The sequence below is a fragment of the Halichoeres trimaculatus genome, unplaced genomic scaffold (assembly GCF_033239565.1).
Source record: "Halichoeres trimaculatus isolate MK-OKI-2021-1 unplaced genomic scaffold, fHalTri1.1 fHalTri1_scaffold_16, whole genome shotgun sequence".
Lineage (NCBI taxonomy): Eukaryota > Metazoa > Chordata > Actinopteri > Labriformes > Labridae > Halichoeres > Halichoeres trimaculatus.
The window spans coordinates 1,177,597-1,205,517 of NW_027437194.1; the positions used below are offsets into that span (position 1 = coordinate 1,177,597).

General features: G+C 40.7%; 1 protein-coding gene across 4 annotated transcripts; it reads left to right on the forward strand.

Moving 5' to 3' along the window:
- The first annotated feature begins 1,414 nt into the window (after window positions 1-1,414).
- sec31a (SEC31 homolog A, COPII coat complex component) lies at window positions 1,415-27,453 on the forward strand. 4 transcript variants are annotated; one of them, XM_074690150.1, is made up of 30 exons: window positions 1,415-1,641; window positions 4,000-4,079; window positions 6,765-6,888; window positions 6,979-7,177; window positions 7,339-7,434; window positions 7,595-7,735; window positions 7,832-7,974; window positions 9,201-9,300; window positions 9,376-9,537; window positions 9,608-9,760; window positions 9,841-10,071; window positions 10,151-10,225; window positions 10,296-10,337; window positions 10,468-10,509; window positions 10,614-10,661; window positions 12,221-12,538; window positions 12,621-12,921; window positions 13,006-13,184; window positions 13,254-13,380; window positions 13,462-13,607; window positions 13,715-13,888; window positions 14,004-14,276; window positions 16,098-16,190; window positions 16,701-16,800; window positions 17,088-17,507; window positions 22,853-22,908; window positions 24,676-24,927; window positions 25,025-25,144; window positions 25,242-25,313; window positions 25,424-27,453. In XM_074690150.1, the coding sequence occupies exons 2-30, from the start codon at window positions 4,001-4,003 to the stop codon at window positions 25,601-25,603; spliced, it is 4,446 nt and encodes a 1,481-aa protein (XP_074546251.1). In that variant the 5' UTR covers window positions 1,415-1,641; window position 4,000; the 3' UTR covers window positions 25,604-27,453. The 4 variants fall into 4 exon arrangements, with proteins under 4 accessions (XP_074546251.1, XP_074546252.1, XP_074546254.1 ...); XM_074690151.1 differs by having other exon boundaries at window positions 17,088-17,462; XM_074690153.1 differs by lacking the exon at window positions 17,088-17,507.
- Window positions 27,454-27,921: the final 468 nt, after the last annotated feature.

A 27,921-nucleotide genomic window follows, 5' to 3' on the forward strand; every position in this document is an offset into this window, starting at 1 on the left:
TTTGATGCAAAGTTGTTGCGTCTGTGTTTTTTTGTTTGTTTGTTTTTTTTTTTTTAATGAAGGAGAATCTGTTCAGGGTTGAAATATATTCCATATTATCTACATTTGTGGCAAGACTTATTTGCTTATTTGCGTCCTTTTACCTTAAAATCATGCATGGACTGCTCAAACCATAACTACTCCAACAGGGACCTTCCTTTCATTGTTTTGGTTATTACTGAGATAAGCATACTTCAGTGTCTTTTTGTGACTCGTATGCCCCTGTTTGTTGGCCAAGCAGTAAGAGGGTTCAGCAGTGTTTTTATTATAAATAATGTTTACGAATAAAGAAAATTGTTGTTACTATGATATTAAAGACACTATTTAATTCAGAATCAGAAATACTTCATTAATCCCAGGGGGGAAGTTTAGTATTACTGCTGCTGTACACATAATACAGCAGTTGTAAAATAAGATGTAATCGGGTTATAAAATAGGGGATCGATATATGATAAAATAAGCCATTAAGAAAGCAGTAAGTACCAGTAAATACTAAAACTGAATTGAAAAACTAAAACTAATTATATTAAGTAGTAAGACAAAGCAAGATAAACTATGTTAAACAGTTATTGCGCTAAGTGAACTGTATTAAACTGATATTGCAATGTGTTAACCAGTGTACAGACGCCCAGTTTTAATCAGAGTAGATAAGTACCAGTTAAATTCTGAGTTAACTTTTAACATATTAAGTTAAATTAACTAAATTAGATCGTATATATATTTTTTAGTTTTTTATTTTTTAAAAACTATAAAGTAGTTTTTATTGTAAATAATGTTAACGAATAAAGAAAATGTTACTATGATATCAAAGACATTATTTAATTCAGAATCAGAAATACTTCATTAATCACAGGGGGGAAGTTTTGTTTCACCACTGCTGTACACAAAAAACAGCAGTTGTAAAATTAGATGTTATGGGGTAATAAAATAAGTGATCGATACACAATAAAATAAGCAATTAAGTGAGCAGTTAGTACTAAAATAATCAGTAAGTACTTATATTAAAACTTTTGACATTAAGTAGCAAGAAAAGGTGAGTTTAGTGAATTGTTTTAAATAGAGTATTGTACTAGTTTACTGAAATTAAACAGATATTTCACTTAATAAACTGTATTAAACAGATTTTGCCGTGTATTAACCAGTGTTTACAGATGCTCATTTTTGTGAGTGAATAATTACCAGTTAAATACTGAGTTAACTTTTATCATGTTAATTTAAATAAAATAAAATAAATTAAATTATAAATATGTTGGTCTTTCTTATTATTAAAGCATTAAAGTTAATTGTTTTCGATGTGTTACTTCGTATTAGCATAATTAGCATTTTAGCCTAGTTAGCACTTCGCCTCGCGACGTCCCCGGAAGCTGTTGTTCTTCTTCGTGGGAGGAGTGGATTGTTGTTAGTGCCACGTTGATGGAGACCAGTGGGGACGTGGAAATCTGCCTTGAGTCCGTAACCGGGACCCGGTAGCCTCTTCTTCTGCTTTTACAGCCGCTATTCTTCAAGAAGGAGCAGAAGGGGAAGTTAGAGAAGAGGAGGCCGTTAGTGTTTGTGTTTGTCAGCCTGTGTATGTGTGCGTTCATGTGAAGAGGAGAAGAGAAGGTAAGCAGCTTTAGAGGAGGAATAAGATCTCTGTGAGTAACTGTCTTCTGTTTTATTCTGCAGCTAGCAGGCAGGCAGCTACACAACGTAACGTCCTCCTGTAGCTTTGGGACATGCTGTACTGTTCCTAAGTCAACACACAGGAAAAGCTCATTAAACCGCAGCTTTAATGTGTGTTTTACTCTAATTTCCCCAATAACAGAGGCTTGTTATCTGCATTACTCTGTGGGGCTTTTACTGTAAATGGCCCATCAGCTGTTAGCATGCTGCTAACCTGGGTTGTACTTTTTGTTTGTTTGTGCCAACCTTTAAATCACAAGACAACAAAGATTTAAAAGTCGCCTCCAAAAGCTTTTTATTAGTATCATAGGAAGTGTGTGTAACTTCATAAAAACCTGTATTGATTTTGCAGATTTAGAGAAATGTGCTGCACAAAAGTAGGAGTAAAACGTTATAATCTCTGTATTACTTGTAACAGTAACTTGTGGATTCAAATCAAGCTTTAAAAAAACTGATTTAACTATTGTAATACCAACTTTAAGCCTGTAGCCACTTTAAAATGCCAAAAAATGATTGAATGGGACCAATAAAGGCTTTATTATCTGATTGTTTGCACACAAAAGCAGATAATAATAATAAGAAAAAAAGCATGCAAACTGTTTGCACGGTATTCCCACAACAGAGCCCTGTTAAAGTGTTAAATAATAAGTTAAACTATCGCTCAAAATTTGGAAATTAGTTTTTATTATGGGGACTTTAGAGGGGGAATTAAGTGGACCAGATTGCATAAAAACATATAACTGCAAAAAGCCTGAACTGATTGCCAGACCAACCTGTTACAGCTCTGTGAGCGACAAAGCAAGGCCAGTTTTTCTACATTGTAAACGTCAGCCACAAGGCAAACCAGAGAGCTTCTCACAAATATAACAAAGGAAAACAAGAAAATCTTTAAAAGAGGACTTAAAACTCAGAAATGACAACAACAAAAGGTCGTTAAGCTAATAGGAGACTTAGAAATAACTGCGCTAATGCTTCAGTGCACAGGTGAGTCTTTAGTCCTTAGTGAATCCTGCAGCTCTCACACAGACACCAGACCACCTGAGCCCTCAGAATGGTTGTGTTTCCTCTTATTTAAAGTAATTTTTGAGGCTTTATTTGTCAAACAACTAAAGAGATGTAAAACATTGGGAGCAGTTAGAAACTTTGTGAAGACATGCAGCAAATATTCAAAGCTGGAATCTATACGTATACGCGATCCACTTAAACCACCAGGCCAACAACACCCTGGTTGTAATATTTTGTGTTGTTTGGATACTTTGCTTCACTTCTGTCATAAAAACAGAAACTTGTCTTCATATAAATGTGAAAAAAAGTGCTTTAACATTATTTTTGGTGTGAATGTAAGCTGCAACTCATGAAAACAAGAGGAAAAAAATGTCTCTAGTTTATGAAAATGGTTGTCCTCAACTACTCTGCCAGCCTTTAAAATAATAAAAAGTAATAATAATAAATATAATAGTAATCATAATGAATGAATGAATTAATTAATGAAAGCTTATTTTGAAAATGTAGAAGAATAACATTACAGAGAAAAACAGCTTAAGAAAATAAATAATAAAAAAAGGTTAAATCCCTAATTCATTGTCTTTTACATGTACAAAAAGGAGTGGAAAGAAGTTAAACTTATTAATTTCACCCCCTCTCCAGTTTTAATTGATTACCATACTGTAAGCCAACCTATGTATATAAATAATAAAATAAACAGTAAAAAGAAATAAATGAGAAAAGGTAGAAAAAAAAAAAAAAGAGAAAAGTGAGAAAAAATATAGAAATATATAAAAGCTAAGAACCACCACCAGGTAAAAGAAAACATCTGTAAAATAAAAACAATAAAAGATAAAGGATGACAGCACGGCTCCTCTGAATGGGTGAAGAACACAAAAGCAGAGCTGTTCGACAACTTTTCATCCATGCATGTGAAAAAAAATGAAAATTTGTGATTTTTCCTTCAATCCATACTCACTGTAGAATTTTTATAACGACAAAAGCTGTTTGGGAAAAAAATCCCTCATTGTTGTGTGTTAAAATGCTTTAAGAGCTGTTTGGTGGACGGTAGTTTTGATACATCAGGCCACACACTCTCTAACACACACTGTACACAGCTCCATCTATCAATAACAATCAGTCTATTGATGAGCAGGAGAGGATTGTGAACCTTCCCACTGTCAAAGCCAAAAATACCCACACTATTATTTCCTGCAAACGCCACATGAGCACAAACTAAAAAAAACGATTGTGATCACTCAGAGGTAATTACTGCACGTCTAACTCTGCACGTGAAACTTCTGTTTTTTCCAGGATGAAACTCAAGGAGATCAACCGCACAGCCATCCAGAGCTGGAGTCCAGCACAGCACCACCCCATCTACCTGGCCACAGGTGAGAGAGAGCACGCAGCGAGCGTAAATCAGCTGGTCCATGTTTGACAGGGCGTCTTTTCATTTTGGTCAAATGCTGCAGCCACTTAGAGTAATGAGTCATCAAGCAAGCAGCGCTATGAGAGACGGAGAGATGGAGAGGTATGATTTGGTCTGCTCAGTGGATTTGGTGCCTGGACTCTGTGAGTCATGTTGGAAACAGATCAGGATGAATGTGAGGCTACACGAATGCAGTATGCACACACATCTGTATCAGGGATGAAAACAAAACGAGAAAACACGTCAGAGGTTTAAATTGCAACAACTTAAAACCAATACTTTTATTATTCCACTAAATTTTCATGATTTTACTGTTTTTTAAACCCACAGCAAAATATATTTCCTGCTTAATTTGGGTTTAAAGCCAATTCTGACGTGTTTTCCTTTGATAATCTGTTTGGTTTAGTTCAGTTTGTCTTTATTTCATTCATGTTTGCAGCTGCCATGCCAGGTCCCCCTTGAAAAAGAGATTTCAAATCTCAATTAGGCTTTTATCTGGTTAATTTAAGGATATAATAATAATGTTTTTGTAAAAATATGTGTACAATCTAAAAATAAAAAATCTCAAACGAATGAAAAAGAGCAGAAAGAAAAATAAATCTTGTTTTATCTGATCCCTTTTCCCCATAAAATGTTGAACACATGATGGAAAAACCTGAATGAAGGAATCGTAGATGAACACAGACTGTGAAGAGTTTGTTGTTGTTTCTGTAGAAATGAAGCAAACAGAAAAAAATCAAACAAAAAAAGAGAAAGAAACTACTCCTTGCAGAAGAAGTTATAAAAGTAAGTTGATTCATATTTATTTACCGTAAAAACAGATTCTTGTAAAGTGCTTTGACAGCGAAAGGGAGCGACTCAGGAGGTCGACAGAACAAACAACCAAGAAGAAAACGAAGATCAAATCTTAACGTTTTATGTCAGAGGATAAAAGACATGCCTGATTTGGTCTGGCTGGTTTGTTCCTCTGTACGCTGAGCAAACATGTCAGACATCATGTGACGGCTGAGGAGACAGAGAGCTGCTCCAACAGGTTAGAGAAATCCTTCAGAGCACTTAAAGACGACCAGGAATCTATGTGTAGCTTACAGACACAGAGGAGAAAGATTTTATAATCTGACGTGTCCAAACTGTTAAAACTCCAGATTTGAGCTTTTTCTTGAGCTGCAGGCAGAGGGCACTATCGGGTTTCATCCGTTTCTTTCTTATTATTGTTCCACACCGTCAATGAACGCTAATTTGACCCCCTAAACATGCTCAAAAACCCACCAAAATCTGCACCTCGCGGAAAAATTCGATAGAATACCGAACATGACCTCCAACATCCCAAAATATGCTCTGTAGCACCAAAAAAACCTCTCAAAAACACACTGAAACGGCTTTAGCTGGGGCTAGGTATGTTGTAGAAAGATGAAACCAACACCAAAATGTTCATCTCATTGAGACGCAAAAATCATACACTGATACCCCTGACCTTTCTCCAACAGGAAGCCGGCAATTTGCCTTTCAAAATAAGATTTTGCCACTTTTTTACCCTTTCTGCAAAAATTATCTCGTCCAAAACCACAAGTAGCTGCGGCTTGAAATTCACTCACATGACAGACTAGACCCTGCTCTACAAAAGTTGATCAGGAAGTTGTTATTTCAGGCCCGGTTTATGAATGGCGAGCACTCAAAGTCGCCGACTGCTTTCAGCTTTCTCCATGCTCACAGATGGGAGAACACTTTTCAGCTCCACGCACGCACCCCCCTGCTGCCGCATTTGGGCCTCTAGACACATAAAGTAAAAGTCGTACAGCTTTATAAATTACATGGTTGGATTCCTGACAAAATTTCCTACAAAAATATCATATTTTTACACAGATGAAGTCATCATTCTGGCCTTTAGGACAAGTAGTTTGGACTCTTTTCTAAAATAAATCCTCCATTTTCAGCACTCCGGGCCAGGATTTCTTACGCATTTGGACCTCTAGAGAAAAAAGTAAAACTCTTTCAGATTTAAAAATGCCAAAAATGGATTCCTGACAAAATTTTCTACAAAACTATGAAATTTTTACACAGGTTTGGGTAAAATTGTAGACTCTGTGAGGACTTTTTCCAAAAAAATTCTCATAAGATGTCCCTCCCCACTCTCCTTGATTTCCATCTCACACTTATTAGGAGTTCCGTGCAGCTGATGATGTCACTCAGCATGACAGAGGATACGTTACCATGGTATCAACTGACTCTCCGACATCCCATAACATGCTCTCACTTCTAACTAGGCATTAAAACGGCCATAGCAGCCAGTAGGAATGTCCTAGAGAGATGAAACCAACGGCAAAACGTTTGCCTCATTGAGACGCACAACATGACGAACAGGCAAAAGTCTCGAGGACCCTTCTATCGCTGCTTGCAGCTTTAATTTCTGATGTTTCTTATGTTTCTGTCAAAGCATCATTCTGTTGTTCTGTAGTACAAAAAGAATAACTTCACTGATATTAAAAACAGAATTTATCATAGTTAAAGAGTGAGACATGATTCGGTTGGATTCAGGTCTAAGCGTCCTGACCATGAAGCCAGCTGTGATCGCCTACGTGGTTGTAGAAAAATCAGAGGATTCATTGAGTCTGGCTTTAATCGTTAACCTCCCTGCGTCTCTCTGCAGGAACTTCAGCTCAGCAGCTGGACGCCTCCTTCAGCACCAATGCCTCCTTGGAGTTCTTCAAGCTGGACCTGACTGATCCCAGTCTGGATATGAAGTCATGTGGCAGCTTCGCCTCCCCTCACAGGTGTTTGTCCCTCACAGTGCAGACCCAGAAATTACGTTTCAAAGCGTCCGTTAAAGCGTGACGTTCCCGTCTGCTCCCTCCTCTCCACAGATACCACAAACTGGTCTGGGGTCCGTACGGGATGGACTCTGCTGCCCACCCATCGGGGGTGCTCGTCGCAGGAGGGGAGAACGGTAATGTGATCCTGTACGACCCGGCGAAGATCATGGCCGGAGTGAGCGACGTGGTCATCGCCGAGAGCAGTCGGCACACGGGACCTGTGAGAGGACTCGACATCAACCCGTTCCAGGTGAGACCGGTTTACCCCACACCGCAAAAAGTCTAATCAGGTGTCGTTTTTGTGTCTTAATATCTTGAAGTTTTTCTTGACTTGTGCGGTGGATGTGGCTCATATCAAGCCACGGCTTCGTTTTTCTGCAGTGACTTATTTTCTTTCTCTCCCTGCTGCAGACAAACCTGTTCGCTTCAGGCGGGAACGAGTCTGAAATCTACATCTGGGACCTGAATAACTTCGGCTCTCCGATGACACCAGGTCCCAAGTCTCAGGTACGACAAAGATCCTCCTTCTGAAACAACTTTCAGCTGCTCAGTGAAGAAACTTTAGGTCTTAAGGAGCTACAGATGTTATCGTAAACTTCATAAATGTCTTGAATAAGAACTTAAGGTGTTGTAAATTACAATAATCATGTCTCGTTCTGCCTTAAAGCCTCAGGAGGACATCAGCTGTGTAGCGTGGAACCGACAGGTCCAGCACATCCTCGCCTCGGCCAGCCCGAGCGGCCGCGCCTCGGTGTGGGACCTCCGCAAAAACGACCTCATCATCAAAGTCAGCGACCACAGCAACAGAGTACGTCAGGTCACATGCTCCAGCTGTCTCAGGCCCCCCCCCCCCCCCCCGGCCGCTGTGTCCAGCCTCTAAATCTGTGTCTGTGTCTGATTTCAGATGCATTGCTCCGGACTCGCCTGGAACCCTGAAGTGGCCACTCAGATGGTCTTGGCCTCAGAGGACGATCGGATGCCGGTCATCCAGATGTGGGATTTACGATTCGCTACCTCTCCTCTGAAGATTTTAGAGAACCACACAAGGTAAACAAACTTTTGACATCAGACTCAGAAACGTAAAAACTTCTGAAAATACCAAAACTGCAAAAGCACGGATTGATTTGAGGAAGATTTTCTCTGCGTCTGTGTTTGACTTTATCTTTATTGACTTAACTATCAAAAACAAGGCCAAACTAGAGATCCAACCCAGGTTTTATTAATGAATTGTGTCTAAAAGAGAGTTTAAGTATGTTGCATTCACTGGAGGTGCAGCAAGATCTGCCTTAACCAATAGGTGGCGCTTTTCCTGTTCTCCAAATGTACATGATTTTAAGGCTAAAGTGTGACCGAGAACAACTGTAAAATTTGGAACAGATTGGAGAATGTGTGTGAAAGACAGTACCATGCATTCCCAGAGGGTGGCGCTGTTGCAGTAGCAGAGATTTGAGCTTATATATGTGATGGAAGGTGGACCTTGATGGTGTGTGTGAAATTTGAAGCAGATTGGAACTCATATGAAAGAGTTAAAATGACTTCCTGGTTCATGGAGGGATATCAGAGTTTGAGGCGGCACCACAGACAAAACGTGACTTCATGTTCACAGTAGGGGGCGCTGTGTTTTAAAGCTCCCATCTCCTGCTCCTTTCCTGCAGTTTAATCTGGATCATTGATGTCTTCATGAAATGGTAGTAACATGTTTTGGTCCAAAAAGCCAATAAATCAAGCACAGCAGCATTGTTTCCAGGCTCTCATAGCCCCTCTGTTCAGAACGCTCTGATTTAGTGGGCGTGGCCTTCATATGTAAATGAGCCACCGCTGATACCGCCCCGCTCTTCCACGTCACTGAGAGCGGCGCCACGAGCTCCGAGTGCACAATGTTAAGAAAACAGAGAAGCTCCTTTACCGTAACATTACAGGCTTAAACAACAGGCTAACTGCAGCTAAAGTTAGCATCCTGAAGCTAACACAGAGACAGGGGGGACACTGAGGAAAAGCAGTCGGCCGTGAAGTGACTAGCACACACATGCTCAGTTTTACTGAGTGTAGCTGGAACATTTCCTGATAAATGAACTCTAGACACTTAGCCTGTCTTCTTCTGAGATGGGAAGCTTGAGCATGGAGCTATGTGGCTGTTTACAGCCCAAAACAGAGCAGTGATGGCTCAAATTGGTCAAAATATCACATTTTGTGGGCTGGGAGGAAAGACAAAGACCCACAAATTTCACTAAAAGACTTAATAAAGTGATTTTTGTATAATATGGGACCATCAGGGGCATCCTGGCCATCGCCTGGAGTCTGGCGGATCCTGAGCTGCTCCTGAGCTGCGGGAAGGACAACAGGATCCTCTGCTGGAACCCAAACACAGGAGAGGTAGGTGGTCTGAAGACGTGAACACATCAGGGGAAATTTCTCTGCTGTGGGTAAATAATCTGCCGGACTCCTCAGATCCTGTACGAGCTGCCCACCAGCAGCCAGTGGTGCTTCGATGTCCTGTGGTGTCCCAGGAACCCGGCGGTGCTCTCTGCTGCAGGATTCGACGGACACATCGACATTTACTCCATCATGGGAGGAAGCAACCAGGCGCAGAGCCAGCGACACGCCGACCAGGTGAGGAGAAACCACCGCTGCCGTCTCACCTCAAGCGTCTTCAGCGTCTCACTCTGCGTCTCTGTTCCAGATCAGCACCTCGTTTGGGAACATGGATCCTTTTGGGACGGGACAAACTCTCCCCCCGCTGCAGCTTCCTCAAACCACAGCTCCCTCAGCCACAGTCCTGCCCCTGAAGAAACCCCCGAAGTGGATCCGCAGACCTGTGGGGGCGTCGTTTGCAGTGAGTCCTCCTCCTTCGCTCCTCGTGTCTCTGTAATCTTTAATCTTTCCCACAGTCTGAACTCGTCCTTCCCTCCGTAGTTCGGCGGTAAGCTGGTGTCTTTAGAGAACTCAAAGCCGGGTCCTCAGCAGCTCCAGCAGCCCACCGCACACGTGGTCCACGTCAGCCAGGTGGTGACGGAGACGGACTTCCTGCAGCGCTCCGACCGGCTGCAGGCCACGCTGAGCGCCGGCAGCTTCGTCGACTTCTGCCAGGGGAAGATCGACGGGGCGGAGAATGAGTTTGAGAGGACGGTTTGGTCGTTTCTGAAGGTAAGATGTCTCCCAGAAACACCCAGACAAATTAAAACGACTATAAACGTATAATGTTTACGTCTTTTTTATCTTTCAGGCTAATTTTGAAAGCGATATCCGCAGCAAATACCTAGAGCTGCTGGGATACAACAAAGAGGAGCTCGCCTTGAAGGTGAGACACTTCCTGACGTCTGCAGAGTTTTTCTTTTTAAAATCTGGTCATAATCAGATTCTCTTTCCAGATTTCAGCAGCGCTGGAGGAGAAACCTGCAGATCCTCCACAGGTGAGACAAACTCTTACCCTTGTTGTCCAGTTAAAGGTGTGTGTTGTGTGTGTGTTTGGAGGCAGACGATGCTCAATCCTCTGAGCTGTTTCAGTCGTTCTTGAGATAATTTTGTGTATTTCATTCTCAGATTTCAGCTGCACCTGAGGAAACACCTGCCGTCCCTCTGGAGGTGAGTCTGTTCAACACATCTACTCCTGTTCATTGTTTAAAACTTTTGTTTTTCCAAATATCTTTCTGCAGGTTTTGAGATAATGTTTGTTTTTTTATCTGCAGATTTTACCAGAACCAGAACCAGAAGAGATCCCTGCAGACCCTCCACAGGTCTGTCTGTTTTTTTTAAGGACAGTTAAATTTTCTGAGGCGCTGATTTTTGAAGCAGAAGTTAGTTTTTTTATTTACACCCCCAAGTATACACATATGATTTTCCCTCTGTATATATATCTTATAATATCTGTGTGGTTAAACCAGCCTCTGACTTCTACGGAAGCCCATTTCTGTCAAATTACCTAAAGAATTAAACTCATGATCAAATTAAAAAAACCATTTTAGGCTAGTTATGAGATAAAAAATGTGATTTATAAATAAGAGATTTATAATTATGGGATAAAAAGTCAGAACTAAAAGAAAGTCATACTCAACTCAGATAAAATTTGTGAAATTAAGCAAAAAAAAAAATCAGCTTAAATATTTAATATAATATTTAATAATATATTTTATATAATATTTAAGGTTTAAATTTGACCTGATTATCAGAGAGTGAGTCTTTTTCATTTGGTGACAGATCTGTCTGTGAAATAGAAAATAAACATAATGAGAATATTTTATAGTTATGAGACACAAAGTCTGAATTTTAGGATGAAAGATAAAAATAAAGTCAATAATTAAGGGATAAAATGATAAATTAACAGATAGCTGGTCAGAACGTCAAGAAAAAAAATCAAAATAACAGAAAAGTAATTAATCCCCAGGGATTTAAAGTTTTAAAATGAAATGAATATGAGAGTGTTTGTCTGTTAGTTATAATTATGACATTAAAGCCAAAGTCCTGGGAGAAGAAGTCAAACCTACAACATTTTAATTCTGAATTTTCTTGTATTTTATGACTTTGGATTTTCCTCTCATTTTTTATTTGTCTAAATCATAATTTTGATTTTTCAACTTTTGACTGTGACCCATGATGTTGACTTTTATCTTATCATCAAGATCAGGGGTCTGCAACCTTCACTTTCACAGGAGCCGTTTTTCTTCAGCTCACCTGGATTAAAGTCATTTCAGAGCCATAAAATCTACTTTATCTTCACAATAAAGACGAAAAAGTGTATTTAACTAAAACACAGTGAAAATCTAGTGAAAAATGATCTAAAAAAGAAGTTTCTTTGTGTTTATAGAGTTTTACATCGCACATTTATAGTTTTTTGAATTTTAATAAATTTGCAAATATTTTAAAACAAAAAAATAAATTAACATTATTTAAAAATTTTGCAAAATTTATAGAATTTCAATAAGTTGCAAAATATTTCTTAAAGTTTAAAATTAAAACATTTTTTTTATTTTTTTTGGAAAATGAAATTTAAAACATTTTTCAAAAGTTCGAAAATTCTTCAAACTTAAAAAAAAAAAATCATAAATTTGCAAAAAGTAAAAAAAAAAATAATTTCAAATATTTGCAAGATTTTTTTTTAAAATAATAAAACCTTATTTTTGGAAAATGAAATTTTTAACAATTTTCAAAAGTTCGAAAATTCTTCAAACTTAAAAAAAAAAAAATCATAAATTTGCAAAAAGGAAAAAAAAAAAAAGGAATTTCAAATATTTGCCAAAAAAATTTAAATATTGTGAAAAATGTTCCCGTTGAAGTCTGACCTCCTCTGAACCTTCAGGTGGACGCTCCTCCTCCCGTCTGCCTGCCGCCTCCTGACCTCAGCTTCATGCCTCCCATCGACACTCCTGAAGCGGCGTTCGACATGATCGCTGCAGCAAACCTCCAGCCTGCCGCCACGCTGGAGCTGGACTCCACTCCTGACCCACAACCTGCAGAACCTGAAGAACCTGAAGAACCTGAAGAACCTCTAAAGACTGAAGAACCTGAAGAGCCAGCAGCCGCACCAGAAGAGGCTCCTCTGGGAGATCTGGGACAAGAAATGGAGCAGGTCCTCCTGGAGGAGGAAGCAGAGGAGGAGGAGATCCCCCTGGAGGAGGTTTGTCTCGTCACACTGTTAAAACTCGTCAGCCAATCAGTTTGAAGGAAACTTTGGGTCTACTGTTTTTCTGCTGTTTCAGGAAGTGGACGCTGTTGTGGAGGCGGAGCTTAATGCTGCTGAGGTCTTAGCTCCTCTGGAGGAACCGACTGAAGCTCCAGCTGCAGATCCAGATCCAGATCTGACTGAGGAGCCCATCGAGGTCCCCGCCCCAGTTCTCATTGAGGAACCAGTCCTCATCCAGGATCCCATGGAGGTCCCAGCTCCTGCAGCAGATCCAGTCCTGATGGAGGAGCCCATTGAGGCTCCGTCTCCTGTTCCTGCTCCGGCTCCCGCTCCGACCCCAGCTCACGAAGGAGGCGTCAATCTGAGCATCAGTCAGGGTAAAGCTCCTCCCACAGGCGTGACGCAGCAGGTCTCAGGTCAGCGCGTGGCGCGGAAACGTCCTGACGTGTGTTTCTCTGCAGACGTGGACGGGCTGATCACTCAGGCTCTGCTGACCGGAGACTTCGAGGGGGCGGTGGAGCTCTGCCTCCACGATAACCGGATGGCGGACAGCATCATCCTCGCCATCGCCGGAGGGCCGGAGCTGCTGGAGAAAACCCAGAAGAAGTACTTCTCCAACACGCACAGCAAGATCACCAAGGTAAGAGCAGCTTCAGGGGGTTTGTTTCTCTGAGGGTCACAGGAGTCGCTCAGTCTGTGTTTCCTCCAGCTGATCAGCGCCGTGGTGATGAAGGACTGGCACGACGTCCTGAAGACGTGCGACCTGCACAACTGGAAGGAAGCTCTGGCCGCCGTCATGACCTACGCCAAGCCGGAGGAGTTCTCCTCCCTCTGCGGTAACATCCACATCCTCCTTTACACCGTCCTGTTTGAGGTCCGTCAGATCTCCTCGTTAACCTGTCCCCTCTGCCCGTCAGATCTCCTCGGAGACAGGCTGGAGGCAGCTGAGGACGCTGCGCTGCAGGCTCAGGCCTGTCTGTGCTACATCTGCGCTGGGAACGTGGAGAAGCTGGTGCTGTGTTGGAGCAGAGCGCAGAGCGGACACAGCCCCCTCTCCCTGCAGGTGTGTGGGACCGATTGGACACACGGGGACAGTTTCCTCTGGTTTTAGTCTCTAAAGTCTTAATGTTTCAGTGCAGCTCGTCCTGAGTCTCTGTTTTCGTCCCTCAGGACCTGGTGGAGAAGGTGATGGTGCTGCGGCGTGCGGTCGAGCTGACGCAGCAATCTGGAGCTGCCGCCATCGGCATCCTGATGGCGGAGAAGATGAGTCACTACGCCAACCTGCTGGCCTCTCAGGGGAGTCTGTCCACTGCCATCACCTACCTGCCCGACAACACCAACCAGGTGAGGAACAAACTCTGGAGCATGTTCTCCATCAGGGGGCGCTGTGGGGGCAGGATCAGGATCTGGTTTTCTGATTCAGACTTGATGATAAATCCAGTTTTGGTTTGGTTTTCAGGTTGCCGTTCAGCAGCTTCGTGATCGTCTCAGTCGAGCTCTGGGAGTCACATCCGCGCCGGCTCCAGCGGCTCCAGCTCAGCCTCAGAGGGTCCAGCCCCAGCAGACCCGGCAGGCCCAGCAGCCCGTACCTTTCCAGCCCGGTCCAGCCATGCCACGGCAGCCTTTCATCCCAGCTCAGCCTCCCATGGTGCCTCAGCCATCAGCGGCTGCTCCAGCACCAACACCTGCTCCTCCTGCCTCCGCTCCTGCACCGCAGCAGTACTACCAGCCTGTACGTACCTCCTCCTTATCGTCACAAAGATCCAGGTTTTACAGAGCTCCACTTTAACTAATCTGACTCTTCTGCTCATAAAAAACTCAGGAATAAGAAAAGATTTATTTCCCATCAGTAACTTTTGAGCTAGATTAAAACCGCCTCCCTTTAGTCTCCTCTGGTGGAGTTTTCATCCCAGTTTGTTCGTTTGAGTCATTTCATTGATTCTGTTTTCATTTAGCTGGGGTTTAAATCACACACTCCCCTCTTAAAGCTCTTATCAAGTATTGTTTTTTGTTATTATTATTATTATTACTCTGACTGTTGGGGCTGTTTGCTGGGAGTTTCTGAACCAGGGGTCTGCAGCCTTTACTTTGATAGGAGCCGTTTTTCCTCAGCTCACCTGGATTAAAGTCGTTTCAGAGCCACAAAATCTACTTTATCTTCACAATGAAGACAATAAAGATTATGAAATTCTATACATGATAAAATCAAGAGAATAATTATCTGAAAGAGATTTTTTTTATTTATGTAATTGTACATGTGATCTCTTAGTTTTTTAATTAAATTAAATTGGCAAAAAAAATCAATTTAGGAAATTCTGTAATCAATTTTGAAAGCTCAGAAAGTATTAAAAAAAAAAAAAAAATTTTAATAAAAGATTTTGTAAAAATTTGCTTTTTGAAAATTAAAGAAATAATTGATTTAGTAAAACTTGCGATTTTTTTTTTTAAACCTTGCTTATATTCAAAAAGTTGCAAAATTTTCAGACTTGAAATTTAGTAAATTTGCAGAAAAAAATCAAATAATTTTGAAAGTTCAAAAAGTAGCAAAAAAATTTTTTTTTAAATTCACAAACTTGTAAAAAATGTGCTTTTTAGAAATTAAAAAAAGAAAAGATATAGTAAAATTTGCAAATTTTTCAAAGAACTTTTAAAATTCCAAAAGTTGCAAAATTTTCAGACTTTCGAAATTAACTAAATTTGCAAAAAAAATTCTAACAATTTTGAAGTTCCAAAAAGTTGCAAAAAATTCAAAAAAATAAATTTTCAAAAATGTTGAAAAAAAAATTGTGCTTCTTTAAAATTAAATAAATAATAGATTTAGTTAAATTTGCAAATTTTTCAAAGAACTTTTAAACTTCAAAAAGTTGCAAATTTTTTAGACCTTTAAAAAAAATCAATTTTGAAATTAAAAGAAACCTCAAATTTGAAAAAAATTGCAAAAATATATTTCTTTGAAAATTAGAAAATAAATTTACTGCATTTGCAAAGATTTCAATTTCTTATTGAGGTTAATTAAAAAATTTAAGTAAAAAAAATGCAAAAAAAGAAAATAAAAAAAAAGTTGATTAATGTGTGTAGATGTAGTTATCTTCCCAGGGCTGTTAAACTTGAGGTTAGCCACAGGTGCATGGAAAGTTGGTGGGCTGTTGATGTTGTTGGAGGTGAAGTAGAGCGGTGGCAGGCTTTATTGACAGATGGGATGAAGATTTAGTTCAACTAAATGTTAACACAGGATTTTATTTAGTGTCAGTGTCTTTAATCATCAATACCCTCTGGAAGAAAAATATAAACTCTTTATTTCAGTAACATTTTTTAAAGCTATAAAAAGCAGCAGGTTGCAGACCCTGGGTGTAAACTGTGGGATGTTGGTGTTTCATCATTTGAACCCTGGCTCTTGTTGTTGGTGTTTTGGTATTTGGTGACCTCCCCCTCCTCTCCTTCCTCCCCCCTCCTCCCTCTTCATCCTGCGGCCGTCACTGGTATGTGCCGTGTGTGTGTGTGTGTGTGTGTGTGTGTGTGTGTGTGTGTGTGTGTGTGTGTCTCTGTGCTTCAGGTGAGGGCTGCCTCCACTGTCACCTCCTGGAGTAACCAAACTCCCACAGCCCTCCCCAATGTCCCTCCTCCTCCTCTTCAGGCAGAGCAACAGGTATAAACTGACGCCCATCCTACCACCTGACCCCGACACTCACCAACCATGAGGTTTTTCACACAGGCCGACCTTTAACGAACCTTTAACGAACCTTTAACAAACCTTTAACGAACCTTTAACGAACCTTTAACAAACCTTTAACGAAACTTTAACGAAACTTTAACTCCATCAATCAACACCTGACTCCCTGAACTTTTCCCTGAACCTCTGGTTTGTCTGAGCGAACTCCTCTCACCTGCTGCTGCTCATCGCTCCTCCTGGTGTTTCTCCTTACATCCTCACCTGTGATGCTTTCACTCCTCCCACATCGTTATTTCCATTTGTATTTTGCATCTGTGTTAAAAATCTGACAAATAAAGTCACAATCTGAGGTTTATTGACAGAATTTGAGGACACAAAAGCAGAATTCTGCATCCTTTATCTTCTCTTTCAAAAAGTGCAACATTTGGTTTGTTAAAGTTTTCCTCTTTCATTCTGACTTTATGTTTATGTTTGTTCTCCCTGCAGGTGGAGCCTCCTAACCCCATGTACGGGATGCCTCCTCCTGCCTCTGCTGCTCCTCCTCCCTCCTCCACTCCTGCGTACATGCTCTCCCATCAGTACCAACGTGAGTTTTTCACATATTTACAACTTTTTTTACAACTTTTCTCCCTTTAAACCATCGTCTGTGAATGAAGAGAGCCTCACTTTTGAGGAGCTGACGTGTCGTCCATCTTTTCATACATTTATAACGATGTCAAACATTTCTTTCAAATGTTTGACGACCAAACTAACTGAAATGAGACTTTTCTGTTTGATAACATTTAAATCTCAACCATTAGCATGTTAGCATGTTAGCACGTATCTCTCTGCTCTGACTAACAGCGTCTTGTTTGTATCCTGTGTGAAACCCAGGGTACCCCCAGGTCAGCCAGTACCCTCCTGGAGCTGGGGGGGCTCCTATCTATCACCCTCTGCAGTACTCCTCCTCTTCCTCTGCTCCTCCTCCTCCTCCTCCTCATGCGGAGCCTCCGGGCTTCCTGTCTCAGTACACCCAGCAGCCCGTCCCCTCTCAGTCCGCTCCTCCTCTCTATCCGGGCCAGCCTTACAGCAGCCAGTGCCTGTCCTCCTCTCCTCCGTCACACCCTCCTTTCTTTCCAAACGCTGCACCCTCCTCCTCCTCCTCCTCCTCTTTTCCTGCTCCTGCACCGTGCGGAGCGTCTTTCCAGCATGGTGGGCCAGGATCTCCTGTGTCGTACATGCCTCCTCCTCCACCGTGCGGAGTCTCAGGTACACAACCGGACCCTGATCCGGTCCCGGCTTCTCGGAGAACAGGTCTGCATGGCTCTGATCACTGATTGACTCCTTATTTAAACTCTTTCAGTCTGTGTTTGAAGATTTTACCAGCCTCAGGTTTTCCCTAAAGCTAAAGTCTAAATCACCTCACTCTCCACACACTGCTGGAATAAATAATCATACATAATCAAACTCAATATTTATTCAAATTCATCCTCTTTTCTTCATTTATTCATTTTAAAATTCCTTTTTTTCCATTTCCTGAAATTCACTGATGATTAGCTGAAACGATAAATAAAATCAGCTGCTTCGTTTTTGTTTCTCCTTTGCTGCGATGGAGATTATTCTGATGTTTTTAGGGTCCTCGGCCTGAGCCAGGGCACCTTCTAGCAAGAGCTAGAAGGTGCCCTCGGCCGAAGGCCGAGGGCACTATTGTATTTCGTCCGTTTCTTTTTAGGGTCCTCGGCCTGAGCAGAGGGCACCTTCTAGCAGGGCTAGAAGGTGTCCTCCGCCGAAGGCGGAGGACACTATTGTTCCTGCTGCGTTTCTTTCTTATTATTGTTCCCTCCTACGCGTGTCCTCAAATTTGACCCCCTAAACATGCTCAAAAACTCACCAAAATTGGCACGCACATAGTGTAAGTCCGAAAATTTGATAAAATGAAAAAATTATCCCCTGACATCCCATAATATGCTCAATAGCGCCACCTAGGCACACGCTAAGAGCCCTAGCTCGGGCTAGGAATGTCGTAGAGAGATGAAACCAACACCAAAACGCTCGTGTCATCGAGACGCAAAAATCGTACGCTGCTACCCTGGACCTATCTCCAACAGGAAGCCGGCTATTTGCCTCACAAAATTAAAAAAAAAATTTTTTAACTCTTTCTGCAAAAATTATACCATCTGAAACCAAAAATGGTACATGCTTGACAATACCATCACATGACAGATTAGACCCTGCTCTACAAAAGTTGTTCAGGAAGTTGTTATTTCGGGCCCGGTTTTCGAATGGCGAGCCCCCAAAGTCGCCTACCGCTTTTGGCCGTTTTTGGATTTCTCCATGTTAGCAGATGAGGAGAACCGATTTCAGGTCAAAACACACATTCTACTAGTGCCGCATTTGGGCCTCTAGACAAAAAACTAAAAGTCAAAGAGCTTTAAAAATGACATGGTTGGATTCCTGACAAAATTCCCTACAACAACATGATATTTTTACACACATTAAGCCAACATTGTGGCCTACAGGACAAGTAGTTCAGCCATTTCTCTAAAGTAAAAAATCCATTTTCAGCACTTTTCCAGCGCTTTTACAGCATTTTTGTGACGCATTTGGGCTTCTAGACAAAAAAGTATAACTCGTACAGCTTTAAAAATGCCAAAAATGGATTCCTGACAAGCTCTTCTATCAAATATGATATTTTTGACACAGAGTGGGATAAAATTGTGGACTCTGTGAGGACTTCTTTACATTACATGCCTGATAAACTCTCAGTCTCCACTCTGTTTGGGGTTCTGTCACGCTAATTAGAATTCCAAGCATGCAGCAGGTGATGTCATTCAGCACAGCAGAGGATACGTTGCCATGGTATCAACTGACTCCCAGACATCCAATAATATTCTCTCAAGGCCATTAGGCTCACTTTCACCCTATGCACACCAAAACAGCCCTAACTGGGGCTTGGAATGTCGTAGAGAGATGAAACCAACGCCGAAATGTTCGTCTTATTTTGATGGACACATTGGAGGGAAAACCGGCAGGAGCCCGAGGACCCGTCTAATGCTGCTTGCAGCTTTAATTAGGGTCCTCGGCCTGAGCCAGGGCACCTTCTAGCAAGGGCTAGAAGGTGCCCTCGGCCGAAGGCCGAGGGCACTATTGTATTCCGTCCGTTTCTTTTTTCTTATTATTCCACAGGCTCCGAAAACGCAAATTAGACCTGCTTAACATACTCAAAAACTCACCAAAATTGGCACGCACCTCACAATTGCGAAAAATTGCGTAATGATACCAAACATGACCCCCGACATCCCATAATAAGCTCAATAGCGCCACCTAGGCACACGCTAAGGGCCCTAGCTCGGGCTAGGAATGTCGTAGAGAGATGAAACCAACACCAAAACGCTCGTGTCATCGAGACGCAAAAATCATACACTGCTACCCTGGACCTATCTCTAACAGGAAGCCGGCTATTTGCCTCACAAAATAAAAAAAAATTTTTTTTAACCCTTTCTGCAAAAATTTTCTCCTCTGAAACCAAAAATGGTACAGGTTTGAGACTACCATCACATGACAGACCAGACCCTGCTCTACAAAAGTTGTGAAGGAAGTTGTTGTTTCGGGCCCGGTTTTCGAATGGCGAGCCCTCAAAGTCACCGACCGCTTTTGGCCAATTTAGGATTTCTCCATGTTAGCAGATGAGGAGAACAGATTTCAGGTCAAAACACTCACTACTAGTACTTCTACTAGTGTCGCATTTGGGCCTCTAGACAAAAAACTAAAAGTCATAGAGCTTTAAAAATTACATGGTTGGATTCCTGACAAAATTGTCTACAACCATATGATATTTTTACACAGATTAAGCCAACATTGTGACCTACAGGACAAGTAGTTTGGACGTTTCTAATAAATAAAAAATCCATTTCCAGCACTCTTCCATCTGTCTTGTGACGCATTTGTGCTTCTAGAGAAAAAAGTAAAACTCGTACAGCTTTAAAAATGCAAAAAATGGATTCCTGACAAAAATTCCTATCAACATGATATTTTTGACACAGATTGGGGTAAAATTGTTGACTCTGTGAGGATTTCTTTACATTAGATGGCTGATAAACTCCACCTCTTCACTCTGATCACACTAGTGTCACGCTAATTAGAATTCCAAGCATCCAGCTGGTGATGTCACTCAGCTTAGCAGAGGATACGTTGCCATGGTATCAACTGACTCCCTGACATCCCATAATATTCTCTCAGAGCCACAAGGCTCACTTCCACCTATGCACAGCAAAACCGCCCTAACAGGGGCTCGGAATGTCGTAGAGAGATGAAACAAACGCCAAAATGTTCGTCTCATTTTGTTGGACACATTGGAGGGAAAACCGGCAGGAGCCCGAGGACCCGTCTAACGCTGCTTGCAGCTTTAATTTTTTCTTATTATTCCGCCCCGTCAATGAACGCTAATTTGACCCCCTAAACATGCTCAAAAACTCACCAAAATTGGCACACACATCAGGATCGCGTGAAATTGCAATTTGAAATCAAACATGACCCCCTACATCCCATAATAAGCTCAATAGCGCCACCTAGGCACACGCTAAGAGCCCTAGCTCGGGCTAGGAATGTCGTAGAGAGATGAAACCAACACCAAAATGCTCGTGTCATCGAGACGCAAAAATCATACGCTGCTACCCTGGACCTATCTCCAACAGGAAGCCGGCTATTTGCCTCACAAAATTAAAAAATTTTTTTTTTAACCCTTTCTGCAAAAATTTTCTCCTCTGAAACCAAAAATGGTACAGGTTTGAGACTACCATCACATGACAGACTAGACCCTGCTCTCCAAAAGTTGTGAAGGAAGTTGTTATTTCGGGCCCGGTTTTTGAATGGTGAGCCCTCAAAGTCGCCGACCGCTTTTGGCCGATTTAGGATTTCTCCATGTTAGCAGATGAGGAGAAAAGATTTCAGGTCAAAACACACATTCTACTAGTGCCGCATTTGGGCCTCTAGACAAAAAACTAAAAGTCATAGAGCTTTAAAAATGACATGGTTGGATTCCTGACAAAATTCCCTACAACAACATGATATTTTTACACAGATTAAGCCAACATTGTGACCTACAGGACAAGTAGTTTGGCCATTTCTCTAAAGTAAAAAATCCATTTCTAGCACTTTTCCAGCGCTTTTACAGCGTTTTTGTGACGCATTTGTGCTTCTAGACAAAAAAGTAAAACTCGTACAGCTTTAAAAATGCCAAAAATGGATTCCTCACAAGCTCTACTATCAAGTATGATATTTTTGACACAGATTGGGGTAAAATTGTGGACTCTGTGAGGATTTGTTTACATTAGATGGCTGATAAAAACTCCCTCCAGCCTCTAGTCACACTGGTGTCACGCTAATTAGAACTCCAAGCATGCAGCAGGTGATGTCATTCAGCACAGCAGAGGATACGTTGCCATGGTATCAACTGACTCCCTGACATCCCATAATATTCTCTCAGATCCATAAGGCTCACTTCCAGCCTACACACACCAAAACAGCCCTAACTGGGGCTAGGAATGTCGTAGAGGGATGAAACAAACGGCAAAATGTTCGTCTCATTTTGTTGGACACATTGGAGGGAAAACCGGCAGGAGCCCGAGGACCCGTCTAACGCTGCTTGCAGCTTTAATTATGATTGCTAATTATGGAGTAGTGAGAGTGCCAAATAACAAAAAAAAATCTATAAAAGAATAATTAAATAATTAAACAATTTATACAAGAATCTATAAATAAATAAATAAATAATTTATATAAGAATCTATGAAAGAATAAATAAAAAATTAATTAATAAATGAATTATAAGAATCCACAAAAGACAAGGCAAATAAAAACGAATAGATGAAAAAATGAATAGATAAATAGAAAAGTGCTTAATAAATAAATAAATAAGTAAATGAATAAGAAAGAAAGAAAAAAAATACTTTTATTAGCCTTTTCTTTTATGTATTCTAATATAATTTATATATAAATTCATTTTTTAATTCTTTTATAGATTCTTATATAATTTATTTATTGATTCATTTTATAAATAATTCTTTTATAGATTATTATATTATTTATTTATTCATTCATTTTTCCTTTCATTTTTTAATTCTTTTATAGATTCTTATATATTTTTTATTAATTTATTTATTCTTTTATAGATTCTTATATAATTTATTTATTGATTTATTTTTGTAATTATTCCTTTATAGATTGTTATATATTTTTTTTTTATTTATTTATTCTTTTATAGATTGTTATATATTTTTTTATTAATTTATTTATTCTTTTATAGATTTTTTTATAATTTTTTTATTAATTCATTTATTTATTTTCGTCCTTTATAGATTTATTTTTGTAATTTGGCACCCTCACTACTCCATAGTTAATGCCCTCAGTTTGATAAAGTTAATCCCCTGTAGTGAAATCAATGATTCATTAAGAGGCTCTTAAAGAGTTTCTTTTACATTTTAGCCCAAATGTGTTTGTTGTTTGATTCGGAGAGTTATGTGGAAGTTGAAACTGCTCTGTTTGTAGTTAAAAGTTTGAGCAACCACAGACTGTGACCAATCAAAAAGGTTTATTCAGACTTCACTCGTACTTTGAACCAGGCAAGTGTCAATTAGTTTATTTTTCGTTTTTATTTTCAGGACCTCAGAACGGCTGGAACGACCCTCCAGCTCTGAGCAGAGCATCCAAGAAGAAGGTACGGCTCTGAAAATCACTCATAAAAACCTTCACACAAGAAGTCTGAAACATCATGAGCTTAATGAGCTTAAAAACTTAGTTGCTCTGAAATTTGACTAAGAATCAGAAATTTTACAGTTTGGGGAAGAAAAGATCTTTTATTTACTGTTACGCTACAAAAAAAGGCAGCTCAGTGAGTCTTTAAAGGAGACATATTCCGCTAAATTGGCTTTAATATGGTTCACTGACAGAAATATGTGTCACTGACGTGTCTACAACACCGCCTGATATAAAAAATAAATCCACACACACCCCTCTGCCAGCTCCTCCTTTCTGAAAATCTCTGCTCAAGCTGTTCTGAAAAAACTGCCTAAAGTGATGTCATTCTGAAATGATGTCATTGCACACATTGAAGCATTCCGGAATGCTTCAATGCCTGGCAGTTTGTTTGTTTGTAGTTAAGTTACCATGAAAATGGAACACTTACCAGTACTGCAGATCTACCTGTTATTGGCTGATGCCTTATTCGCGCTGCTGCTCATTTGCATAAAGTTGAGCTTCTCCCAACTTCAGCTCATCGCTCGCTCTGCTCGCAACATGCCGCTCCATTACGCACGCAACCCGCAACATGCAACCCGCAACGTGCAACCCGCAACTCGCAACGCGCCACTCACAATGCGCCACTCGCAACGCGTCGCAACGCACCGCTCGCAACGCACCGCTCGCAACACGCGGCACGCAACGCGCGGCACGCAACGCGCGGCACGCAACGCGCAGCACGCAACGCGCGGCACACCACTCGCAAAGCACCACACGCAACGCACGGCATGCAACGCGCCACTCGCAACGTGGCGCTTACAATGCGCCACTCACAATGCGGGACTTACAATGTGCCACTCACAACGCGGCGCTCGCAACGCGGCGCTCGCAACGCGCCACTCGCAACGTGGCGCTTACAATGTGCCACTCACAACGCGGCGCTCGCAACGCGGCGCTCGCAACGCGCCGCTCGCAACGCGGCGCTCGCAACGCGGCGCTCGCAACACGCCCCTCGCAAAACGCCGCTCGTGATTGCCGCTGCCTCAAACACTGGCGATCATAGAAAACGAATGGCAGCTGGACGCCGCTGACGCTCAGACCGCTTCTGATGTGAATGTACAGTTAGGCTGCAGGTTACTTCCTGAAGGGGATCAAACTTTTCTTTGGGGGGAACAACACCACATACATGATTTGGGGACATCAGTGTTCTAAATCAGTTGACTTTTAGGTTTTTTTAAAAGTACAATATTTCACCTTTAAAGGAGCAGCAGGTAAAAAACGGTCACGATAGGATTACACAAAATAAGAAAAACAGACGGTTAACAAAAATAACAAAAAGATATTAAAAACTTCTGATGATTTTTAAAGGAAAGAAATCAGTTAAATGTAAAAAATGTAGAAAACTTTACAAAAATGTTGATAAAACATTTGAACAGTTGGGTTAATGTCGTTTATAAGAGATTGAATCTCCATCTCTGTTACTTTTTAAACAAAGACAGTTTACTTTACGCTCATTATTGAAGTTATGTTATTGTTTAGGTTCATTTTTCTGACTTTATGATGCTTTTATGTTCAGTTTTTTATCTTTCATTAAGAATTTGGTTGAATTTAATCCATCAATTTAATTAAAACTCTTAAAGTCTGAAGGTTACAAAGCACTCTGGGAATAAGAGACCATACCTCGTATTCAACCTTTGATTCTGTATCTGAACTGACCTTCATGAATTAACACTTTCCTCCGTCTCAGCTCGCTCCTCAGAATTTCACGCCTCCTGCTCCCATCACCGCTCCCATCATGACTCCTCTGGGTGCAGACCCTCAGGCCCAGCCTCCTCCTCCTGGACCCCCTCAGGCCATGGTCCAGGGGGGTCCTCAGGGAGCCCAGGTTCCTTACTCTGGCATGCAGCAGCAGCCGCTCGCGCCTCCAACCATGAACCCCGCGATGCCCAAAACCAGCATGGAGGGAGCACCTGGAGCGCCGACTGGAGATTTCATCCAGGTAGCTGCACTTCCTGTTTGATATGACACAGAGCAGAACACCAGAGGAATGAAGAATAATGAAAAACTTTTCTTGGCTCTGTGTTTAACTCTCTCAGCCTCTGAAGTCGATCCCCGCTGAGAAGATCCTGAAGAAGCCGATCCCCGATGAGCACCTGGTCCTGAAGACCACGTTTGAGGGTCTCATCCAGAAGTGTTTGGCTGTAGCCACAGATCCTGTGAGTCAAACGGCTAGGATATAAATCAGATTAATCTCTTTTCTGTAAAAAAACACTCGTCATTAGACCCGTTCTTGTGCTTTTTGTCTCCTCACAGCAAACCAAGAGGAAGCTGGACGACGCCACCAAACGCCTGGAAGCGCTCTACGACAAACTCCGAGAGCAAACGGTGATTTCCTCCTTTCACTGTGACAAACACGAGACGTGTGCATCCTCGCGTTTAGGTTTAGGTTTTCAAACACGTCAGGTTTCTGATCTCTGCCGTTTCCTCCTCTCCAGCTCTCTCCTGCCATCGTGGGAGGACTCCACAACATCGCCCGCAGCATCGAGTCCAGATCCTACGCCGAGGGCCTCAACATCCACACACACATCGTCAGCAGCAGCAACTTCAGCGAGACGTCGGCGTTCATGCCCGTCCTGAAGGTGGTGCTGACGCAAGCCAACAAACTGGGAGTCTGACCGGACGAAGGAGCTCGGAGGAGGAGGAGGAGCCTTCAACGGGACGCGTCAGAGGTCGAGCTCATTTCACAGGGACTCAGTTTGACCGGTTAATGGAACGACGAGGAGCTCAGAGATTTACAGAAGTCTGGTTTAAACTCTTCTCTGTGCCATTCATGTTTTTTATTTTACTTTGGAGGAACTCAAACACAAGCCATGGTATCAGCCGCACTCAGTGGTGAAAGTAACTCCAGCCCAATGCAAGCGTTTCTTTTACACGTGTAGTCAAAGGGAATCAAACCAGTTTTTAATGAATGAAAACAGGAAAAGCTGACGTCTTTCAGGGCATTTCTCTTCTCTCGTGTTACGACGATCAAATAACTGAAGTCACTTTCAGAGTAAACAACATTTCAGACAATAAACGAAGGATGAACGGCATAAACAGCAGCATGCTCGGCCTCAAACTGTGCAGTCTTTAACAATCATTTCAGAAACAGCAGCTTTTTTATCACGCTTTGAAATTCATGCACTACAGCGTCGTGTTTAAAGCTTTCTCTCTGCGCATGCATGCACTTTGAGACTCACCCTGAAATAAGGCAAAATAAAAAATTACTACTTCTTTCTAACATCTGAAGCAGTATTAATGCTCGCTTTGACTATTTTCTTTCTCCTTTTTTAGTCTTCGTCGCTTATTTCTGCCAAATAGAGGAAAAAACAGATACGTGAAATCAGTTTTACAAGAAACTCTGCTCAAAAATATGTCCTAAAAATATTCAGGTTTGTTAACACAATGAACTAGCATAAAAACATGACTTTTATTTTGAAAAGCTTCTTCAAAGTCAGTTATTATCAGGAAATAAAGTGTTTATACTTCGATTATGGATTAATTCTTTAAAGAAAATGAGTACAACAATCCTCAAGAGTTATTACGCCAAAACAAAAATGAGTCTCTTTGATTTTAGAGATGGTATTAATATTTTTTGATTTTTTTTTCGTGAAGATATTGAGATGATATCTTAAAGTAATCTATTATTATCTCAGGATTAATCAAAAATAACTTATAGAAAAAAAATCTGGGTTTGCTGATCTCAAAAAAGGAGTTTGTTTTGGGGAATTAAGAATTTAAAATCAAATTAACAAGTTTCTTGAGGTAGCATCTCCAGATCATGAATGTTGTATTTTGTAGCTTAGAGTTAAATAATAATGAGTTATGATCCTAAAATAATGACGAATAGAAGAGACACAGGGGATCTCAAACAAAGACCTTTCTTAAAAGAAAAAAAAAAAGTAAAAAAATAAATTTGCTTTAGTTCATGTCTCAAAAAATGACCCCATGATTTGTTTGATGGGGTGTTTTTGTTTACTGCGTCTAATCTCAAAGTGACAAGGCTAGTTTTTTTTTATCAAATTGTCAGCTTTGGGCTTCCATACCCCGCCGTGCTCCATCTGCTTTCACCTGTCTTACTTTCACCACTGGTGTCCCTGCATACAGCTCATCGGACCAAGATCATGTCAGTGTGGGAAAAGTCAGCGCAGCACAGTACAGTTGCGTCTGTTTCACATGTTTTATTTCTGTTTTAGTTTGATTTCTTCGTTGTAATCGTGCGGCTCAGCTGAGCACGATGGACTTTTTAAACAGGAAGCTGTGCTTTTATGAATCTTTACAGTATGCATGCTCAAATAAATGCTACCGGCCTTCTTCTCTATCAGCGTCGGAGGTGATTTTGTGCTAATTCATCAGACCTCTGAGAGAAACTGGATGGAGACTTGATTTTTCATTCCAACTACGATGAGGGCTGCAGTCTGAGTGGTCGACCTCAGTTTGTGTTGTTAATACAGGAAAACAAGTCTTTGTTTCAAGATTGACTACATGCAATATTTTCAATAAATAGTATTTATTTACTTTTGGATGTTGGGTTTCTTTTTTTTAAGGCTTGTTCTTGCATACATTTTACATCATCCTAGTTTTTTATTTAATTATTGAGCAAATTTTGTAAAAATAGGAATAGAAAATACTTTATTTTTTTAATAAATGTATTTTTATATATTAATTAATTTATTTATTTTTATCCCAGTTTTAAATTAAATTATTGAGCAAATTTTAAAGAATAGAATGGAAAAAACTTTATTTTTTATGTATATATATATTTCTATTTTTTTATCCTAGTTTTTAATTTAATTATTGAGCAAATTTTATAGAATAGGAATAGAAAAAACTTTATTTTTTATATATTTTTAAAATTATTTTTATTTTTTTATTATTATTTTTTATTTTTTATCCTAGTTTTTAATTTAATTATTGAGCAAATTTTATAGAATAGGAATAGAAAATACTTAAT